At 45.5% G+C, this 15759-nt stretch overlaps 2 protein-coding genes across 2 annotated transcripts in view; one reads left to right on the plus strand and one right to left on the minus strand.

Moving 5' to 3' along the window:
- The first annotated feature begins 1635 nt into the window (after positions 1 to 1635).
- Positions 1636 to 12038, plus strand: LOC121696087 (indian hedgehog B protein-like). Its single transcript, XM_042077415.1, has 3 exons — positions 1636 to 2716; positions 5383 to 5644; positions 10216 to 12038. The coding sequence occupies exons 1-3, from the start codon at positions 2417 to 2419 to the stop codon at positions 10950 to 10952; spliced, it is 1299 nt and encodes a 432-aa protein (XP_041933349.1). The 5' UTR covers positions 1636 to 2416; the 3' UTR covers positions 10953 to 12038.
- A 2952-nt stretch (positions 12039 to 14990) lies between these two features.
- The window catches only part of slc23a3 (solute carrier family 23 member 3), an 11949-nt gene continuing 11180 nt past the window's right edge, over positions 14991 to 15759 (minus strand). The window contains exon 12 of the mRNA XM_042077315.1: positions 14991 to 15759. This exon is cut by the window's right edge and continues 486 nt beyond it. The gene's annotated coding sequence lies outside the window, so the exon portion shown is untranslated.

Consider the following 15759-nt stretch of genomic DNA (forward strand, 5'->3'; position numbering starts at 1 on the left):
GTGTGTGTGTTGAGGAAAATGGAGTGTAATTCCAGGAGAGATCCTTTAAACTTTGTTTTTGGTAAAAAAAAGCAGCAAGAAAAATGTATTGTGGTGGCGCTACACACCATCAAACTTTTCCAAAGGCTGCATCTGGTTCGGGAGCCATTTCATTGTCTGTGTGGGAGTTGAAACGTTCAAACTATTAAAAGTGTAAATACAGTTATGAAAGTGTATTAAAGGGACCACATAACAGCACGCCACCACACACACCCACAGATCACAGATAACGGACAGGAACACATGTCACACAGAACCCTTAAAGGCAGTGGCGTGTAAATCCTGAGCTTGTGTCATCCGCATGTGTCGACCAGTTCAGATCACACGCAAGTCTGTCTCGTGTCCTACTGTGGACCAGGCAACAGTCAACAACAAACAATCATGATGGCAGAAATCATTTGATGTGTTTTAAGATAAAGCATCTTTTAATATGGTGTTGAACGTGTTTCATGAAGTTTTAAATAAAACAGAAGATGACAAAAAAAAAAAGACAAAATTTTTCCACAAAGAACATTTCCTCTGCTTCTCTGGATAAGACTTTAGTGTCTCTTCTCAACTGTTAAAGGTGCACTGTCACACCCGTGTGACGGGCATGTCGGACAATGAACGTTCTATTTTAAGAATATCTGGGTTCATTGAATTCAACATAGAATTTTAGAACCTTGAATTGTTGCTGAACAGAATCATATGTTAGAATGTTCAAAAACCCACGCCTGTAAGGGTTAAAGACACTGCTGTGCAGGAAGACAAGCTCGCATGCTCTTCTTATTCTTAGTGGGTGAGACCCAAAGCTTCAGAATCTCAGAGATGCTTAGATGAAGAGTAAACTAACTCACATATACACGCACACACACACACACACACACACAATACTAAAACGTATTTATTCTAAAAATAATGTCGCTGGAAAAGTGTGTGTGACTGAAGACTTTAGTGACCGTGGCTATTAACAGACATGTCAGAAGTACATTCGGTTCTGTGTTTTCAGGCATTAATGGATTTGCTGTCCTGAGAGTGGTTTGCTTGTCTCCGTCCTGGGTAATAAGCCATTTCAAAGGTTACTCTGTCGTCAGCAAAGTGACCACACACACATGTACAGACATACACACACACATACACACACACACACACACACAAACACACACACACTTCCTGGTGTGTTTTCCAGATGAAACATGCTCACTTGTGAAGGTCTAACGCTGTCAAGAAATACACATGGGTCACACACATGCACACTTGTACACATGCTTTGGTGTTAAGTCACTTAACCTCACTTTAGCTTGTCATTATGTTCAAAGTCTGCACTCCCTCTCCTTGTAAGGGTGATGAATTGTGTCATAAACCTTGCATGGACAGAACAGCTCAGGTATATCCCTGATACGTTTGAGGTTCAAAAGCAGGCACCTCTGTACAGAAAGCTATGTTATAGTAGAAGTATATGTGCATATATTTTAAAATCCTAAATGAGCTACCCTTTCATATACTGACCACATCACAGAGCATTTGCAGAGCAACACGTCCTAGTGAACCTGCTGTACGTCAGCGAGATGTATGTGTACGTCTGCACGCATGTATGGCGTGTGTGCGCAAGCAAGAGTTTGTGTTTGTGTGTGTGTAGTTGGTGGGGTCAACGTTCGTCCAGTTTGGGCCAAATGTTCGGGTCAACTCCGACTTTGTGTGTGTGAGTAAGCGAGCGTGTGTTTGTGTACGCCGAGTCTAAAGCTGCGTCCTTCCAGCAGCAATGAGTGTTTGGCAGCAGGAGAGCCGGTGGGTATACGACGTTCCCAGTGTGACCGGCTGGGAGGAGTGGCGGCCGTGGATAGAAGGGCATAACTGGCAGGGTGCGGTCACAGCTTGCGACTGGTCTTGTGGATTACTTCAATTCCCAATTCAGCCAGAGACAGGGACTCATTCAAAGGCGACCGCGGAAGCACGAACTGCCACGAGGATACCCCTTTGACAGCTCACTGTCAACCTCACGCCACCGGCTCTCCAGAGAGAACACACACACGTGCGGCTGCTCGGGCTTATCGTTAAATAAATGGACTTTCCTGCTCGCGCTCATTTACGTGTTTTACTCCAGAGACTGAAGTTTCGAGGCGTTTGGCCACCGGACACTCGGTGTCACAGAATCTCCGCTCGGGCGACTTCATTCCCAGTTACATGACTGCCTTCACGTTGACATTTGCGAGCGAACGTTTTTACGCACCGATAATGACGCGGATCAAGGTGATACAAAATTAAAGGTTTTATCCTCCACCCCCCACCATCTACCCCGTGGGGGGAATAAGGAGGGGGACGAGGGGTATTTTCAAACTCCACGGCGACCTGTGCCACCTTACCACTCCCTACCGGAGTGCTCGGCGCTGAGGGTGGAATGCGGCTCCAAGTGCTTTTGGGGGTGTTCAGCGTCTGCGCCCTGGCTTTCTCACCTGTAGCGGAGGGCTGTGGACCAGGGAAGGGATATGGAAGGAGGCGTCCGCCGCCGAAACTCACACCCCTCGCCCTGAAGCAGTTTAGTCCGAACGTGGCCGAGAAGACGCTGGGAGCCAGCGGCAGATACGAAGGGAAAATAACCCGGAATTCTGAGCGATTTAAAGAACTCACACCTAACTACAATCCTGACATTATCTTTAAAGATGAGGAGAACACGGGGGCGGATCGGTTGATGACACAGGTGAGATTGCTTTGTTCCCTCACAAACGTTCAAATGATCCTCCAAAAATGACCCCCATGATTGATAATCTGCCTGAGTGGCTGTTTGCCCTTTGCACGGTGCACAGATGTGTTCATAACTTCGCGATCGATGTCTTGCTCTTTCATCCGACAAGCAGCTGGGGGAATTGATTGCCGAGCACCTGTTTGCACAACGTGATTAGACGTCAGTCATGCAGCCCCCTCGCACTACATTTTCAGACGCTTAAGAAGTATTGTCAACTCGGTATATCTAAACAAAACGTAAAACAGGCTTGACTGTTTTTGAGGACTGAACATTATATAATTTTGATAGCCTAGGCTACTTTAAAAATCGGGATTTCAAACGTTTTTTTCACGAGAACAAAGGTGCTGCGAATCACCTGACATTTTACAGTTGTTGGTTTATTGTTAGTGTTCAGCACTAATTCGTTCCTTATTTTGTATTAACGAGTAAAGGTTATGGTGCAGAAACAAGTGTGTGTTTTTCGATTTAATTTATTGTCGATAGGATTGTACAAAGGTTTTCCCTTGATCCGTTCAGAAAGCACCTGTGCCGCAGCCATCAAATTCAACAATTCCGTTAAATTCACTATTTAAAACCGTGGTTCCTTTACAAAGCTGTAATTTGTCCTCAAACTATGTAGTTGTCAAAATCAGCATGACATATAATCGCCAACATGTCGACAGTAGAAATCTGAAATGCATCATTAGAAGCCCTGGGCACATTTGCGGGACTAAGGGTTAGATTTTGAAGACTCCCAAACGGTCTTAAAAGAATTTAAGCTGCTTGGCCTTGAAGCCATGGGAACAACCATCTTAGAACACTTGGTGACATGTTGCAAACAGATCCCAAGAAAACTATGTCAGAGGCCGCTATGAAACTCATATGGATGCGGCGGGTCGTCAGCCTCTCAAGTTCAATGTGAATCCGTCTATTCATAACCCCGGAGCTCCACAAACAAATGTGGAAGGAGTGGGGAAAAAACTGATTATTTAGCAAACTGAGGAATGCATTTTGTGTATTTTGGCATTTTTACTCGGGGACTAGGGTTAGTTTCTTTCATGCTATTTTTGCCTCCATATGTAAAATATCAAATTTGATGTTTAAGGCAAAGCATCCCCCACCCTTCTTCTCCGCCACCGCCACCCCTTCACGGGTCTGGCGCTCGTTGTGCCCGTAGCGAGGCGCGCACCCCGAACCATTCCACCCCGACCGAGACCGACTGAAAGCGCGAGGCAGAGGGATCCGCGACCGCTCCTTTAACGCCTCAAATCTAATTGGATGCTGAGAGTGTTTTGTCTGCGCCCGGAGGGCATAGTGCTCTGGCTGCCTCGTGTAGATGTGCGGTCGACTTGACTGCAGCTTGCATGGTGCACATCAGAAGGAAACTCAGAGAGCCTATGTAAGCGTAGACTATAGACCAGACCAACATTTGCACCTCAGAAATATATACGTTTGCCTTACAACTGACTGCTGTAGCGAATAGTATTAGGCGTACTGGTTATATGTAGGCCTATTCACTTCCCCCCCCTCAAAACAACTTCGGTGACCTATAGATTTTGGCTATCCCATAGTTATGACAGAAACGGACCCGGGCTGTTGACTTGCAAATTAAAACAGCTGAGTCGCAACTGAATCAAAACATTCCCACAGTTTCCCACAGTCTCTGTCATCTGGTTTTCCCGCTTTTCTCGAGAAGTGGAGGACGAACCCGACTGACAGCCGTTGCCCTGAGTTATGAGACGTTCTTGCCGCACGTGTCGGCTTGTCCTCTGTCATTTCACATGGTCCCCACATCTTTGATGCGCGCCTTGATTTCTTTTTTCATTTCTCTCTCACTGTATGTCTCTCTCCACCCCCATTACAACTCTCCTCTCCCATAAACCCTCACCGTAGACTGGTCTCACTGTGTTGTGTTTGTGTGGAGAATTCAGTGGTGTAGCCAATGTAGGTGTGTCGTTGCTATGTCACCATGTCCAAGAAAAGCCTCTGAACTTCTTTGGGGACATTTTTCTTTTGGGGACAATCAATAACTCAATATACCCACCTGAATACTCCCACCTGGCTATACCCCTGAACATGTTGCCTGTGTCCTCATTTACCATCCTTTGAACCTGTGCCCAAACCAGGCTGCACTATGCTACACCTGGATATTGTGTGTTGTTGTATAGTGTGTGGGTAGCACCAAATAAATGTGCCTGTGTGTCAGGCTACATAGTTATGGTCCCGTCAGTGTTTGGAAATTATGACAGTGCTTTTATGTTTGAGTGTTTCCCAGTGATTGTATGATTGTGCATCTGTGCATGCATGCATATGCATTGTGTGTGTGTGTGTGTGTGTGTGTGTGTGTGTTGTGTTGTGTTGTGTTTTCCTTCCACAATATTCATTGTCTCTTAATGTCGCTCAATATCTGTGTGTTTTCGCAAATGAATGTAATCTTGTAACCACTTAATCATAGTTCTTTGTTGTGTGTATGGTCATGTGTGTGTGTGTGTGTGTGTGTATGTATACCAAGCCATTCATTCAGAACATCCCCTGTGTGTGGTCACCCTTTCTCACCTGTTCCCTCCTGTGTCTTGTCTCACCCATCATCTCCCCCCACCCCCCCCCCCCCCCATGTTGGTCGGTCCGGTTCGGTCCGTCAGCGCTGCAAGGACAAGCTGAACGCGCTGGCCATCTCGGTCATGAACATGTGGCCGGGGGTGAACCTGCGGGTGACGGAGGGCTGGGATGAGGACGGCCACCACTCCGACGACTCGCTGCACTACGAGGGCCGTGCCGTGGACATCACCACGTCCGACCGCGACCGCAACAAGTACGCCATGCTGGCTCGCCTGGCCGTGGAGGCCGGCTTCGACTGGGTCTACTACGAGTCCAAGGGACACGTCCACTGCAGCGTCAAGTCTGGTGAGTGTGGGAACTGTAGCTGGACCCACAGTACACACACACACACACACACACACACACACACACACACACACACACATATACAACTGCAGCTGGACCTACACACTGGTCTTGACATACAGCACGTAGACACACACACACACACACACACACACACACACACACACACACACACACACACACACACACTCACACACATTGAACTGCAGCTGGACCTACACACTCGTCTAGACATACAGCATGTAAACACACACACACACACACACACACACACACACACACACGCGATATGAGGCACCAGATGATTATAAGAACACTCTTCCCCCCTAGAGTATGTATAATCAGTTCTCCTTCACTACAACCTGTCTGGCAGTTCTACTGTAATCTCAAGCTTCATACAGACACATTTTTAGTCCATCATTTCATTTTAGTAGTAGTAATAATATAATAATAATAATAATAATAAAGCTTTATTTGTATAGCACCTTTCATACACAGAATGCAGCTCAAAGTGCTTTACATTTGAAGCATGTAACACAATAATAGTCAGTCAGTCATTATCAATCACTTTTCTTTGCTGTTTATGATATACTCAGCAACATATCAAAAATATAGAAAATGACGTCATAAGACTGGCAGCCTTAACCCTCTTACCCCCCACAAGCACGCCATATGGCAACTGTGGCAAGGAAAAAGTAGTCCATTTCACTAGTGGAAGTGAACCATTCCAATGTGTGTGCATACAATTCTGTTCCACACAAAGAAACCCAGACTTTTCTGATAAAACATTTGAATATGTCTGTTTTGTAAATATTTTGTAATTTATGATGCGCCTCCATACACAGACTTTGTATTCATTCAGTATGTATGTCAATGTGCTGTATGTCCAGACCAGTGTGTAGGTCCAGCTGCAGTTTGATGTGTGTGTGTGTGTGTGTGTGTGTGTGTGTGTGTGTGTGTGTGTGTGTGAGGCTGTGGTCAGCTGTAGTTGGCTGGCGTGAGGTAAGAGGTAGACCTGAGCTGAGACAGGTAACACTGCAACAGCAGCGCTCATCATTAGACCATAACCACCTGCACACGAGTGCGGATCCTCAGGGAACAAATTAAGGGCTAGATGGGAGGGAGGGAGAGAGAGAGAGAGAGAGAGAGAGACAGACAGATAGAGAGACAGACAGATAGAGAGAGGGAGAGAGAGAGAGGGAGAGAGAGACAGAGAGAGAGACACACACACTTCACACATAGAGAGATATACTCTTCACCCCTGGGTATAGGTATTGTCTCTTAGCTCCATCAGAGTTGGACAGTTGCCCAGTGCTAGCGTAGCATAGCTTAGCATATCTTGTCTTAGCTCAGGAAGTCTGAGTTAATGAAATCTCTTCGGACTCTGATTTAAAATCTCTGTTACTACTGTAAGCTGTGAGAGTGGGAAAACAGGCCCTGAGATGTGTTGATGTGGGCAGCTGTCTGGCTGGGGCTTGTTTTTGTCGTCAGTCTTCTTGAGGTGAGCTTTGATGAGCTTTGATGGTAAGGGATGACGGACGCTGGATTTTTCGTCTTTTCCTGTAAAAAATACGCCATTTTTGCGGCATTTTATAAACCCCCAAATCACCCCCGAAAAAAACAAACAAAAAAACATAAACCAGCGGGAGGAAAAAAGACAGGGACAAACAACGTCTTCAACTGGTAATCCTACTTCCACGGGCATTAGTCACCTCTCTCTCTGCACCCACAAACATGTGACAAACAGCCCCAAAGTGCTCATTTTTGGTCAAGTGCTTCAGACTGGGTTTTGGAGGTATTTGGACTATTTACTTTATCACAACCCCTCCTTCCATTCTCACACTGGCTGTGGCAGTTCCGACCACTTGGGCTCTTCCATTTTTTTCTCCTCCTTCTTCGTCTCCCCCCATTGAGGAATTTGTGTGCCCTGTTGAATGCGCTGCGGTGAGAGGCTTTGTGAGACTCACACACAGACACTCTTATCTGGGGCCACTGATAGAGAGAACAAACAGCAGAGGTGCTCGCTGAATGCAGCGCCACTAACCAAAGTCCTCCACACACACATATATGCACACACACACACACACACACACACACACACACACATGAACACACACACACACATGCACACACACACACACACACACACATGAACACACACACACACAGGCCTGAAACGTGGACACACACACACACACACACACACACACACACACACACATGCATACATACACACACAGGCTAGAAACATATACACAAACACACATACACACACACACACACACACATACACACACACACACATCTTTCACACAGTTTTCACACAGTTTCTCAGACTCCTCAGTGGTCTTCTTGGGCATTGTACAGTGATTTGTGGTGAAGCGCATGCTCAGGTTTATATCCAAACCAGTATGACTCACTCTGAAACCAGGCCATGGTGTGTACTGTGTCCCTCTAGAATGAAAACATTTCAGGAGCTGCATAAGGTTATGTTACATAATGTGTGAACTGGGATTTCAAGCTGTTTGTTTTTGTTTATTTAATGCAGTTAAATATGAAAGGTTAAACCCTGGCTAAACAGGATTAATGTGTGTGTGTATGTGTGTGGGCTGGCGAGTGTGTATTTGTTGTGTGAGTGTGTGTGTGTTTGTGTGTAGGGTGAGGAGAGAGAGGAACCTGGAGAGGAACTGTTGGACATTAATCAGGGCATTAATCTTGACACCTGTCAATTACTCACACACACACACACATACACACACACACACACACACACACACACACACACACACACACACACACACACACACACACACACACACACACATATACACACACACACACACACACACACACACATATACACACAGACACCCACGTCACATCCAGCAGCCTTTAATGTGTGTGTTTAGCCTTCATTAGGGGTCTTGGGGTAAACAGCATCATAGATAAACTACTGATCGGACTGACACGTCTACAGGTGTAAACAACTCAGATTGCCTTGGTCAGAGCGTTGGGGCAGAAGTAGTAGTCTGAGGTTTGCCCTCAGACAGGAGAATGTGCAAATGATAGACAGATTTTGAGTCAGCGTCTTGGACACATGTGGTCCACGCCATAGTGCTGTGTTGCACTTTGTGAGTGAGTTATATCCTTGTTGCAACGCTGACGTGTGCAAGTGAGAGAGCGGCAGTGAAATGGTTAAAAACCATTAAAAAACGAGCTGAGATGGTGAAGAGGAATGAGGGAGTTTAGAGGGAGAGAGAGAGAGAGGGAGAGAGAGGAAGAGACAGATCATGAGAGTAGGAGAGTGAGAAAGGAAAAGAAAAGGAGAAAGGGTGGTAGAGAGAGAGAGAGAGAGAGAGCCATTGAAAGGTAGAGGGTGCGTAGAAAAGTATTTTGAGATGATTAACTTGGACTCTTTGTTTTCCAGACAGTCCAATCCCTTGCTCCTATTTTCCTATTTCCCCCTCTCCTCTCTCCTCTCTCCTTCTCTCCCTTCTTCCATCTCTCCTCTCTCCCTTCTTCCCTCCTCTCAGATCTCTTATCTGGGATTCATGCCTTATCTATCACCTGGCCTTGGTACCTACCTTTGCCAAATATTTGCCTTAGGTCTACCTGAGACTTGAGGGCAGCCGGAGACATTCCTTCAGTGGTTAAGGCTCAACTGCTTTCCTCACACTACGCACACACACACACACACACACACACATGCATCGACACACACACACACATGCATCGACACACACACACACAGACACACACAGACGCACACAGACATACACACAGACACACACACATTCATGAACACACACACACACACACACACACACACACACACACACACACACACATATATACACACACACACACACAGAGACACACGGACATACACACATTCATGAACACACACAGACACACATACACAGGAGTGGGGATTGAATCATTTAGGTTATTTATTAACCTTTACTGCATTGGGATTTCAGAGAATGGAAAACAAAGTTGAGTTTAACAGAAAAGAAGAAAAATCTAATTACTGTGATAAGTGGTGGTTGAAGCATTTGCACACACACACACACACACACACACACACTAGTTCCTGGTTCTGTTTCTGCCACTGTTGATCGTTTGGATTTGATGTGTTTGTGTATGTTTGCTATCAGTATTGACTTGTGTGTGTGCTCAGGGAATGCATGTGCGACAGAAGTAGAGCGAGAAAGCTGTTAAATTTAACGGCAGGTTGTAATTTAGAGAAAGGGGAGTATGTCAAATGTACAAGGTGGTACAACCAGTGATCGTATGGACACTTCAGTAGTTTTAGTTGATGCTTTGGACTGTTCAGCAGTATTTATGTAATTGTAGATCTGACTCATTTAATTTAAATTTAGGTGTCAACGTTTGTATTGTAATAATTGTGTTTCTCTTTCTCTCTCTCTTTCTCTCTCTCTTTCTCTCTCTTTTTCTCTCTCTCTCTCTCTCTCTCTCTTTCTCTCTCTCTCTCTCTCTCTCTCTCTTTTGCCTTTTCCTCTTACTCTCTATTTTTTCTCTTTCTCTGATTTTCCTCTGCAACACTCCAGAACACTCGGTGGCAGCAAAGACCGGTGGTTGTTTCCCCGGTAACTCCCTGGTGACAGTGGAGGGCGGTGTAAAGAAGCTGATGCGCGACCTTCGACCCGGGGAGCGCATCCTAGCCTCGTCTGGCAGCGACGGCGGCGGCGAGCTGCTCTACAGCGAAGTCGTGACCTTTCTGGACCGGCAGCCGCGCGCCCGCAAGACCTTCTACACGCTGGGCACGGCACAGGGCGCCAACCTCACCCTCACGGCCGCCCACCTGGTGTTCGTCACGGACGCTGCCCGCTGCTCACGCAGCACGCTCACCGAGGCCTTTGCCAGCGACGTGCGGCCCGGACAGTGCGTCCTCACCGCCTCAAGCCGAGGGGAGGAGGAGGAGGAGGAGGAGAAGGGGGAGGAGGAAGAGGGGTCCCCTTTGCAAGCGAAGAAGGTGGCCCGTAGGGGACGCCTGGCGCGGGTCACGTGGGTCGAGGTGCGCGAGGAGACGGGCGCGTTCGCCCCCCTCACGCGCCACGGGACGCTGGTGGTGGACGACGTGCTGGCGTCCTGCTACGCCGCCGTGGACCAGCAGTGGCTGGCGCACTGGGCACTGGCCCCGCTGCGGGCGCTGCACAGACTGGCAGGGCCGAGCGCGGGCACGGGGACGGGCACACACTGGTACGCCTGGCTCCTACACCGGCTCGGCTCAGCCCTGCTGGACTCATCTCACTTTCACCCCTGGGGGATGGCCGCCGACGGATGAGAGAACGGAAGAGGAGAGAGAGAGAGAGAGGGAGAACGAGAGAGAGAGAGACGGAGAGACAAAGTCAGGGCAAATGGAAGAGAGGAAAGAAAAACACTGAAAGACTCAATGAAGAGGCTCAGTGATGAAATGGCACAGAGATGGACTAGTAAACGAGAGGAAGAGTGTGAATGGTGAAAATATGGACAGAGTGATGGATTTAAGAAACAAGTGAAAGGAGAGAAAAAGAAAGAATGAAGGGACAAAAAAAGATAGAAAGGTGATGTAGTTGTGTGTCAAACACAATGACCGGACAAAAAGGGACAAGTTGTGGATATGGTGAAAAAGAGGGCAGCCACATATGTGCTGGACTATGGGGCCCAAGCAGACACCTGACTCAGGAAACTCCCCTGACACACATCTGGATTGAGTCTGTTGGATCATAGCCAGACCTGCACCAGCCCCTCTCCACTCTCTCTCACACACACACAAGCGTGCACACATAAATACAGAAGACACACACACACACACACACACACACACACACACACACACACACACACACACACACACAGAGAGACAGATGAACACAGGGAAGAGGCTCACTGGAGGTTTTTGATGCCATTGATGATTTCTAACAGCAGTCTGTTATTTTTTTTAGAAGGGTCTACCAATAACACTACATAATGTGTTTGAATACTGCTGTTGTTTGTGTTTGTTTGTTGTTGTTGGTTTGTTTATTTGTTTTCTAGAAAGGTGTACAAAAAAGCAGCTGACTCTGGTAATATATTATTTAAACTCAGCTGCTGCTCAGTGGGTGTCGGATTATGAAGCCCATAGAGTTAGAGATTAAGGCTTCCATTCTATAGTCTACACTGGAAGGAAAGTGCTTACACACACGCACGCACGCACACACACACACACACTCACAAACACACACACACACGCACACACACACACACACACACACACACACACACACATACACACACACACACACACAGCTTTTTGTAAACTGATTTGCATGCACAAACACATGATGAAAAATAGTGAAGGAAATACTCATTCATAGTGCATCACTCTATGTTACTCAGCCCAGAGGGTATAAGTAATGTATGCAGTTAACCTGCGATATTTAGCCTTATGCTAAATAGTCTTACGCAGCAGTGAAAGCCATGTCTCTGAGAATCACAACTGAGGTTCTCCCAGTGGAAGGACTGGAAGATGCTATGTGCTATGATGCTAACCTGCTAGGAGTCATTTAATATTAAAGGGGCCACATGGAATCTCTTGTAACTTTTAGCTGTGAGCATTCTGGAATGGATTGAATGGAGAACAGAGAGGCTTCCAGATCTTTCTTTTTCTTCCAGGGAAAAACAAGAAAATCTGATCTGGTAAGGGATCTTACTCCATTCTACTGACAGCTGCTATCACGGAAGGATTGGGTTAGGGCCCGGGGTTTCTGTGTGAGTGTGAGTAAGATGTTCTTACAGTTCTACATTCTATTTATGCATTTATATATTTCTCATGTTCTCCATAGTCTGTCATTGAAGGGGTCAGAACTCATTCGAAAAAGTGTACATAGTTTTTTTTCCATTTTTTGTTCTTCTGTTGTCATATATTTAATGGTTGTGGTGTGTTTGGCTGGTCTGTCGTAAAGCGCACACACCTGTGTTCAAAGTTCTAGATAAGCAGAACACAACACCTGTGTTAAGCCCTCTGACATTTCCTGTTGCCATGGGAACGAGTGATGGCATTGGTTCTGTGTGTTCTGTACAGTCCGACCCCTAACAGTAAGACCCCTTTTTTTCACTCTCTATGGCATTATCTTCTTTTTATTGAGGAAAAAGATGTCAAATGATATATTGTTTTTAAAAAGAAAAGTATTTAAAGATCTATTTTTCAAAATTAAAAAAATGATACAAATCCAGTGTTGTAAAGTGTTTGTTTCACACCTCTACACAGAGGAACTGTAGGGCACCACATTCAGATTTGACTTAAATAACTGTGGCTCACGCAACATCACAAACACATACAGGTCCCCATATTGCCCACAGGGTTCTGGGTGTGGTTCTGACCCATACAGGTCCCCATATTGCCCACAGGGTTCTGGGTGTGGTTCTGACCCATAATCAGTTGCCAGTGCACCCCCCTCTCCTATTCATTTCCTGTAGATATCCACTGTCCTGTCCAAATAAAGGCTTTTCAGCCATTTTGAGCAACAATTACTAAGAGCCGGTGCCATAACCACAACTAACACTTTATTGTAATGATACATTATACCAGTTCATACACTCTCAGACAAATGAATCATTTTTAAAGATGTCTTTGTAACACACTTACACACTCAGACAAATAAATCATTTTCAAAGATGTAATTCCCCATACCCCATGACTTTCTGCAGAAGAACCATTTATTTAGACAAATCCTGGAATTGCACAGCTCACTGTACCTCTCCCTGCTGTTAGGAAACCACATGCAGTCACTCTGCAAAGATGGAGTGCACTCCCATTCTTCTACGGAATATACTATATGACGTACACATTTTAAAAATAGTCCTGGTTTGTTTTAAAACACCCTCTTCCAGTAAACCACCTATTACAAAGAGACAACTGACTAACTGTTAGCTTATAAAACTAACTCACCCATGACAACAGAGAGAATGAGGTAAGTGAAGTTATGACGAAGTCGAACATAAACAAACACAATAAGTGCTACTGCTGCCTCATTACTGTAGTCACCATGCAGTCTGTGTGGAACAAGTCCACTGGCTGTGGCCCACAGAACATGAGGAGAAAGAAGCTGGATTGATGGGTATTGTATGTGTGAATGGGGCCTAAGAGAGCTCTTTGCTTCCAAGGATGCTGCACCTGCTGCTGTTACACTGGGAGCCATTAGGGGGTGAAAGTACGCTGCGCACGAGACATACAAAGAGACATACAAACACGTACGTACATTAACAAAGTGAAGAGAGATGTGTGTGCAGTGTGTCTGAGAATGAGATGACCTGTTAGACATGAACACATTCCTCTAATTCTATGATAGAACACATTTCAATTTTATGGAATTCTATGATAGAGCTCGTTCTAATTCTCATTCTCTACAGTGTAAAGATCCCTGATTACTAGCTCTGCTTTAACCCTCTCTGATTGTGCCTTACAAATCAGCTCTTCAGAGTGCTGCAAAAAGTTCCATTCTTATGAATGACAAGAATGAGCTTGAGCTTGAGTCGCGGTCCGGTCCTGTTCGCCCTGTCGGGACTTATTTTTCGATAATGACCGGCAGACAGTACATTTTCCCTTACTTAATGGGCGGATGGTGTCAGACCCCAGCAACACCTGTCAAGGGAAAACTGATGGAGGAAATCGAATTAGCGTCACTTGAGTGTGTGTGAGTGACCTGAACTTCCAGATCAGGTATTCTGCACTCTGATGGGCAGGTGTGGTTCTGTGTGTGGTAGTGGGGCTGCAGGAGTAGGGGTGGGGGAGAGAGGGGTGGTTCTGTGTGTGGTAGTGAGGCTGCTGCTGGGGTAGGGGTGGGGGAGAGAGGGGTGGTCTGGCAGCGTCAGCACCACGGACAGCTCCTGGTGAGTACCTCTCTCTGTCTGCACAGCTCTGGGAATCACACCCCTCAGTCTCGCTATACTGCCCCCTGCAGGACAACACAAGCACATCCCTACAGGACAACTCAAGCACATCCCAATGCAGGACAACACAAGCACATCCCAATAAACCTCTGAAGTTCGCCTACAAAAAAGAACCAAAACGTCCATCATTGCCCATATAAGGAGATCCAGTTGTTAATTGAAGCTAACTACCTATGGCAGTGGTTCTCAAATGGGGGTACGCGTACCCCTGGGGGTACGTGAAGGCACTCCAGGGGGTACGTGAGATTTTAAAATATACATATAATTTACAAAATATACAATCATTTGCAATACATTTAGTCATGGATAATTAAAATTCAAAATGTTCAAAATAGTTTTTTTTCCAAATGTTGCTTTTTTGTAGGTGAACTTCAGAGGTCTATGCAACAGAACAACACACGCACACAGCAGAAAGCGTTTGGTGTTTCTATTTGCAAGTAAAGTATTTCTACATAGACACATATCTATAAACACAGTTATTTGCAAACAGTGAATTAGGAACTGCACTTTTTATAGTGGCAAAGCAACTCTGTATCTTCACGTAATGTTACACCATACTCAACTGTTAAAACCACCTTTTTCATTGCTATTACACTGTCCTTTGAAATATAAGTTTATGTCCCTTTGTTTGCGTGCACCCAAATTCACTGAATTTGACAAAAGTGTTTTGGCCTAGAAACTACAAACTGCACATGTTAGAATGTCCAGGGGAACACAGTTTTTCATTATTCTATATGTGTGTAGTAGTCCTCCTAAAATCATTACTTTCTCACTCATTATTGCCATCTTCTGGCCATAGGGTGATACAGCATGTCCAAGTTCCCCCATGCAGGCTTGGGTCACCTTCTGATTAGCATAGTATTGTAACAAAGTGACTGAGATGTGTTGGCTTGTTTGAGCAGAATTTACAACATAGAATCTACACAACAGGGAAGAAACTATAAAGACAACAAAATAAAGAAAGAAAGAAAGAAAGAAAGAAAAAATATGTGAGCATGTAGATGGTGAGTTAACAAGTGTTGTACTGCACACTGAGACTTGATTTTATTTTCATGTGAGTTCCATTAGGCATTGCTTAGTTCTGCAGGCTATACTCGTGGGGGGTTAGATGAACATTTAAGAAATGTATAAAGAAATAAATAAAAAGAAACATCTATAAATCTGCTTTGTTGATTGGCTAA

Source organism: Alosa sapidissima, chromosome 2, assembly GCF_018492685.1.
Source record: "Alosa sapidissima isolate fAloSap1 chromosome 2, fAloSap1.pri, whole genome shotgun sequence".
Lineage (NCBI taxonomy): Eukaryota > Metazoa > Chordata > Actinopteri > Clupeiformes > Clupeidae > Alosa > Alosa sapidissima.